Below are 7,293 nucleotides of genomic sequence, written 5' to 3' on the forward strand. Positions count from 1 at the left end.
CATAAAATATTAAACAGATACTATTATAAAAAGTACCAGTTTATTTATTTTCCTATTTTCGTACACCAATATATATTCCCAGTCAATCAATTCACATTTTCCTGATTAAAAACAAACGTAACCCACTAAACCAAATGAGAAGAACCTGATGTAGAAGTGTTAATAAACATTATAAAACAGATATCTTTCAACCTATTAACACAGTAGCAAAATGACATGAAAACACCTGTTCACCATCTGACTGCGCAACTCCCAAAGTGCATCACGATTTTATTTACAAAACCACGTTCTGTTCTGTCAGGACTACATTTAATTGGAAGGATGCTTAAAACATTTTAATAAAAATGATTTCCTTAATATATTGAGTATGTAGTAACCATTTAATAAGTAATATGTCACTAGCTTGTGTTATTTTATGAATATAGTCATTTGTGTTACATTGCTATATATTCACTATACAATAAAACCCTTCTTTTCCTTATTGTTTAACTATAGCAAGTATGGTAGTCAATATAAATCACTCTAGAATATATTTAATGTTCATACTCTCTCCAAAATGTATTTACTTCCATGTGTTGCAAACATTTAAAAATCGACCATTAACATGCAAAAATTTGTTCAAATCTGGACGGATCCTGATGAAACCACAAACAGTGGAACAAAATCAGTCGTGAAGGTCGTGATCTTGATCCGTGACAGATTTTTTAGAGTTAGTATTTTCTATTTGTAGTGTAACTTTAGTTCCTTGCATCATCAGCATTGATAATTTAACACAGACAAAACAGAGGTCAAATGAAGTTGAGGTGTTTGTCTTCTGGGATGCCGTAATTTTTCTTATTCTCTTCAAACAATTGCGTCAGACCCTACAAACACAGAAACACACAGGAAATAGAGTGTTGAAACAAACCGGAAAGGAAAGACTGTAAAATCATTGTAATGCAGCTGGGGGAATGTGCATTTTATTCACCTTCATGTAGAGAGAGTGAAGAGCGTCAATGTCGTCTTTATTGGGAGACGGATTCTGAGTTACAGGAATGGGGTGTCCGACTGCAGACAGACAAAGTTATAATCATCAGACAGTAACTGAAACTTTTTGCTGGTGTTTATGCTGCGTACACACAGACATTTATAACGTCCTACTGACCTGGACGCATTAAACATCTCATCATGCAGCCGCACAGATGTACCGTACGATACAATGTCACGTTTGAGAGAGAGTGTGTGTGTGTGTACGTACCCACAGTGTGTATGGGTTTCCTGTATGGCAGCAGCCCAAAGCTGTACTGGAAAACACCTCTGGCGTGAAAGAGAGGCATGGCCACGCCCATAATCCTCTGGAGGCGGTCCTGCATGCGGCGGAGGGCGGAGCCAGTGGGGTTCTCCATCTGGTCAAAGAGTTCGTTCTCTCCAAACGAGAAGACGGGAACCAACCACGCTCTACACACAAAACAGTGTACAGTGATGAAACCTGGGAGAACGTCTCTTACACACACACACACACACACACACACCCGTGTTTGAGGGCGAGTTTAATGAAGCCTTTGCGCTGCAGCAGCTGAAGCGTTACGGCTCCTGGTCGCGCATCCAGAGACTCCGGAGCTCCGCCCACTGCGATTACGGCCGCGTGACCTCCACCTGGACGACTCAACAGGTAACTCGCACTGGCTTTCTCACTCGACACCAGCCCTGCAGAGGTCAGAGATCAAAGGTCAGGGTCAAAAATCACTGTGAAATGGTTCAGATGCACTTTTACTACTTGGAAAAACTTGATTAACAAATACAAACTCGCCCATCAACAACAAACTGAGCGAATGAGGCATGTCATTAGATATATTTCCATCTAAAGATGCGAATTAAACTTGTATAAAAATTTTGAATATCACAAAATTTTTTGCGAATAAAGCACCGTTTCATCACAAACAAAACCTGAATGAATGAGGCATGTCAGTAGCTGTTTCCATTTAAAGGTGCGAATTAAAAAACTTGTAAACTTGTACGAAAAATTTGAATAACGCATTAAACATTTGCAAATAAAGCACTGAATAAAGTTTCATCACAAACTAAACGAACGAGGCATGTTAGTAGCTGTTTCCATCCAAATTTGCGAATGAAACTTTTGCGAAAAATTGTAATATATCGCATAAAATGAGAATTAAACATGAGAATTAAACATACAAAAAAACTGAAAGATCACAAAGATTTTGTGAATAAAGCAGCGTTTCATCACAAACAAACTGAACAAATGAGGTATGTCATTAGCTGTTTCCATTTAAAGTTGCGAATTAAACTTGTACGAAAAATGTGAATATCGCATAAAATATTTGCGAATAAAGCAGCATTTCATCACAAACAAACTGAACAAATGAGGTATGTCATTAGCTGTTTCCATTTAAAGTTGCGAATTAAACTTGTGCGAAAAATTTGAATAACGCATAAAACCGTTGTGAATAAAGCAGCTTTTCGTTACAAACAAACTGAATAAAGTTGCGAATTAAACTTGTACGAAAAATTGGAATATCGCAAAAAACATTTGCGACAGTTTACAAACAAACTGAATGAACAAGTATGTCATTAGCTAAGTTTCCATCTAAAGTTGCTAATTAAACTTTGTGGCAGAAATGGAAAACTACATTGACCAAAATGCAATGCGGTACAGTCCGATAAGATGGCAGGAAGTGCAAAAAAATTTGAATATTGCATAAACATTAGCGAAATAAAGCATCGTTTCATCACAAACAAAGTGAACGAACTAGTAATGACATCCAAATGAACTAGTTTCCATCCAAAGTTAAACTTTTGTGAAAAATTTCAGTATCGCATAAAACTTTTGCATATAAAGGAGGAATTTATACAGTGAATGTATTTCCGTTGTACTTTATGCACGTTTTCTTAGCGAATACAAAAAAATTATCAAGCTGTTCATGAATGCACTGAACAAAAGCAGACGTGCCGCTCGTTCTGTTTGGTGTACGAATCTTCCCACTTTATCAACTATGAGAGAGCGAGGTGAACGAGGAGGAGCAGAAAGTGAACAAATCGTAATGAGCAAGATTTTGTGTGTTTCATTGATTTACACAATCAACCCGTGACACTGTTTCTGTGTGAAATAGTGTTTTACATCAATCTGTTGCACCACTGACCCTCAGCTGAAGAAACACCATCAAACTGGGTAAACGTGACTCAACTCACAGCGACTGCACACAACTGAGAATTATGCTTATATATTCATTTGTTTCAATTATTGTTGCATAAATAAAACAAGTTACAACAGTAAATAAGCACATTTAACCTCACAAATTGGTGTTTTTTTTCTGTATTTCTCATTCTCAAAAAAAGCACTCTTTTTAAACAGTATTACAGAAAAAATAAATATGAATGCAATGCTTTTTTCCCTTTGAAACAGCAAAAATGAATGGGAGTACAACAAATTCACAACAATTTAAAATATATATTATCTTATTATTTGGAGAAATTAGACTTTTTACTAATACAGTAATAAGAATGTGCTTATTTGATATATTTTGAATTAATATATTGGTAAAACTTTACATTAAAGTCTGATTTGTTAACATTAGTTAAAGCAGTAGTTAACGAACTGAGTAATATATATATATATTATATATATATATATATATTTTTTTTTTTTCAAGTTAACACATTTTTAGAAAATGTATTAACTTTTGTTAAAGTTAGATAATAAAATTGTTCATGTTAGTTCACGCTGCATTAACTAATGTAGAAATTAACATTTAACTAAGATACTGTAGAAGTATTGTTTGTTGTTAGTTCATCTTAACTAATATAGTTAACAACAAATGAAGCCTTATTGTAAAGTGTTACCGATATATTTTTATATATCATGACAAGAAATGGGCAGAAAATAAAAATAAAACAATTTACAAAAACACGTGACACTCCTCACCCAGGTCCTACTCGCCCCCCTCTGCGCGGGCCTCGAACCCGGGTCTCTGGCGCGGGAGTCGGACACTCTAACAAGGAGGCTAAAGGCTGCACCCCCTAGTGTCAGTCGCTAGAGCATCTCTTGAGATCAGAGGAGTGAGGTTTACTCGCACATATGTACAAAAGTTTTTTTTAAAGATTATCTTTGATTAAAACTAAATTTGACCTCAATTCATTAAAAAATATTGTAATAATAAAAAATGTCCTTGAGGAGTTGAAAGACCCTTAAAAACCCTTAAAATGACAAAAAAAACAAAACAAAAAAAAAACAATTAAAAATAGACTTGCGCTTCTTTAAGCTATATTACACACATATATAGTTATTCTTCTGATTTTCTAGCATAAAATCATGGCATTAAACATTAATAATAAAGTGGATTAACTTTGACGGCCCTAATTTCTTTATTTTAATTATTTTTGCCGCCTGCAAAATCTCCGTGAAAACTAACACTTTACAAATACAGTTTCATTTGTTCACTTAACATGAACTAACAATGAAATCTACAAAATACAGCATTTATTAATCTTAGTTCATGTTGATTTCTACATTATACATCTATATTTTTAAAATCAAAAGTTGTATCTGTTAATATTAGTTAACTAACATAAAAATATATTTTTATTATCTAAATTTAACAAAGATTAATAAATGCTGTAAAACGTATAGCTAGTTCATCATATATTAACTAATGAGATCTTATCATAAAGTGTTACCAAAGGAACAAATGAACATTAAATCTGCTGACAAAAGCACGTCTGCTCATCGTTCCAGAGAAACTGTGTGACTGACTGACTGTGTCACCTACTTGGTCTTAGTTCAGACATTTCCACACAACACTTTCACAACATCTCATTACACAACAAGGATAAACATCAATGGCAAACACACACACACACGTACTATAGAGTAAACACACACACACCTCCACACATGATGTATTCTCTGAAGAAGGGAACTCTGAACCAGAAGGGAAGCATCAGCAGGTACGGCGTGAGTCCCGGGAACATCTGAGAGAATCCGGACGATTCTGTGCAGAAATTCCCAAATCCACCGGCCACCAGCACACCGTGAGGATGAAACCCGAACAGATAATTATGACGAGGGTCCAGATCCACTGTTTTTATCAACTAGAGAGACAAAGAAACAAACAATGAGATACTTTTAAACAAATGTCACAAAAATGTAAGCTCCTTTGAGATTTTGTTTAGGCGCAGTACCAAAAATAGCCACCGGGCGACAAACACAATATTGAAATTTTGTTGTGTGTCACAAAGTAATACATTTCAGTCACAAAATCACTAAACAGTCGCCGCATATGAAACCTTGAGTCTCAGACCTTTCCAACAATATGGGTTTAGTCAAGATTAAAACATTTTTTAGACTAATAAATAAAATAAAGCAGTAAATTATGCAAAATGAGACTGCCCACTAGGGGGAGGAGCCAACCAAATGATGCCTAATTTTTGATGATTACTGAAATACGCGAGAGGGGGAGAAATTTTTTTAAAAAAAATCATGAACAAATGCTCGTATAAACTCACTGTGATGGGGAAATAGTCCCGAAAATACGTCCACACGCGCCAACTTCTGACCCATTGTGACCTCCGACCTCCACTTGAGGGCGTGTCCCTGTCCAGATACAGCCAACCAGCGTAAAGCGCTCCCAGAATCCACCAATCACTGACACACAAGAGCACAAACAGTGCCAGAGAGACCTGAGCTGGAGAGAGAGACACACACGTGTGTTTATGATTTATTACAGCAGTACAGTGACTGAACTCTAGAGAGATGTGTGTTTGTACTCATGTCAAACAGTTCAGACGCACACACACTGTGTTACTAATTTTGTTGTGGACCGACTGACCGCTGGTGCTTTAATGGTTTGTGACTCAAAGGTTCCAGGTTCAGTTCTGATGCACAAACATGAAAAATGTTTGGATGAATATTTCTATCCCTGCGTTCAAGGTCAGGTGAATTTCACAAAAAACTATCAAGAAGTCTGGCCTGTGTTTCACCCTAATTCAGTAAGATGAAACATTTTTTTTTTTGCATTGTGAAGTTATTTTCATGATCTTTATGTCTACCGTAATATGAAAAAAAAATCTCATTTATAGTTGCTTAAATCATTCTTAAAACCGTTAAGATTTACGCCAGTATTTCATGACAAATAAGCACGTTTAACCTCACAAATAATCAATAATGTAATTAAGACATTTACGTTTTTGTTTGTTTGTTTGTTTCTGTATTTATTTGTTTTCAATAAAGCAGTATTACAAAAAATATTATATATTGTTTTCATATTGTCTACTGTAATATGCAGAAATATAATTTTAACTTAATTTATCCTTTTCAACTTAATTGCCTAGTTGTCATAAAAAAAATTAATCCAAAAACTTTCTTTAGACAATATAAAATTATACATTATACATGCATATTTTCCAATAAAAAATATGCACCATATCAGAAAGAGAATGTCTATTTCTACAAATATACACTTTAAAATAATAATTTTTTTCTTTTGCATTGTGACATTATTTTCATGACAATCTCATTTGCATTACTGTAATGTGAAAAAAAAAATAAGTCGCGTGCATAATACAACGGTGAATATCATGGTTAAGTCACGTGTTAAAGCAAAAACGTGTCTTAAAAATTAAATTAAACATTTTTCTTTTAAATTCGGGATGAAATACGACGCTGCTACTTATTTTTATTCACAAAAATCCACTTTTAAATAATCGTTTTTATATATAAAATCATGACTGAAGCTTTTGGTCTACTGACAAACAGAACAAAACAGATAAACAAGATGGAGAAGGAAAAACTTGTGCCTTCGCAGATCATTTCAGCGTCATTTTATAGAACATTATATTATAATAAGGACATTTATGACGATCTGACAGACACTCACCTAACACCAAGAAGCTGAAGACCCACTGCACAACTGCAGCTGTCTGCAGGCGCCTGCGCAGAGGAACATGCAGAGGAGCGAACTCAATCTTCATCTCTGAGGAAGAGGAGCTCTACATACACTGTCACAAACAAACTCTCTCACGAAGTCAAAAAAACACCTCATGCACACAAATTCAACCGTCATCAACTACACATCCAAACATCAGCTCTCAAAAGTTGCTTTTTCTTCATCGAAAACTATTTTTCTTGTATTACTCTGGTAAGCGAATGGGCGTCCGGTTGATCTGAATGAGATTTCACACTTTGCAAAACTTTATAAAGCTCGATCCTAAACTCTTCTCCCGTGTTTCTGTTCCGCGTGTCTCAGCGAGCTCACAACTCCCAAATATCCAATGACGTAGGCGACCCAGCCCTCCAAC

General features: G+C 35.3%; 1 protein-coding gene across 2 annotated transcripts; it reads right to left on the reverse strand.

Moving 5' to 3' along the window:
* Positions 1-21: 21 nt before the first annotated feature.
* Positions 22-7,262, reverse strand: mogat3a (monoacylglycerol O-acyltransferase 3a). 2 transcript variants are annotated; one of them, XM_051880026.1, is made up of 8 exons: positions 7,022-7,262; positions 6,873-6,987; positions 5,503-5,681; positions 4,884-5,088; positions 1,512-1,686; positions 1,238-1,437; positions 968-1,047; positions 22-863 (listed from the first exon to the last, which is right to left on the reverse strand). In XM_051880026.1, exons 2-8 carry the CDS (start codon positions 6,964-6,966, stop codon positions 789-791), a joined length of 1,008 nt encoding a protein of 335 aa, XP_051735986.1. In that variant the 5' UTR covers positions 6,967-6,987; positions 7,022-7,262; the 3' UTR covers positions 22-788. The 2 variants fall into 2 exon arrangements, with proteins under 2 accessions (XP_051735986.1, XP_051735985.1); XM_051880025.1 differs by having other exon boundaries at positions 6,873-7,261.
* Between the last annotated feature and the right edge of the window lie 31 nt (positions 7,263-7,293).

This window comes from Ctenopharyngodon idella, chromosome 22 (genome assembly GCF_019924925.1).
Source record: "Ctenopharyngodon idella isolate HZGC_01 chromosome 22, HZGC01, whole genome shotgun sequence".
NCBI lineage: Eukaryota > Metazoa > Chordata > Actinopteri > Cypriniformes > Xenocyprididae > Ctenopharyngodon > Ctenopharyngodon idella.

What these genes read in the sequence shown, in the direction of transcription:
- mogat3a (XM_051880026.1), bottom strand. Translation starts at nt 6,966, where the DNA reads ATGAAGATTGAGTTCGCTCCTCTGCATGTTCCTCTGCGCAGGCGCCTG. An exon ending in CTTCAGCTTCTTGGTGTTAG is followed by an intron (nt 5,682 to 6,872) that starts GTGAGTGTCTGT and finishes CTCTCTCTCCAG; the next exon opens with CTCAGGTCTCTCTGGCACTG. An exon ending in AAACTCGCCCTCAAACACGG is followed by an intron (nt 1,438 to 1,511) that starts GTGTGTGTGTGT and finishes TTTTGTGTGTAG; the next exon opens with AGCGTGGTTGGTTCCCGTCT.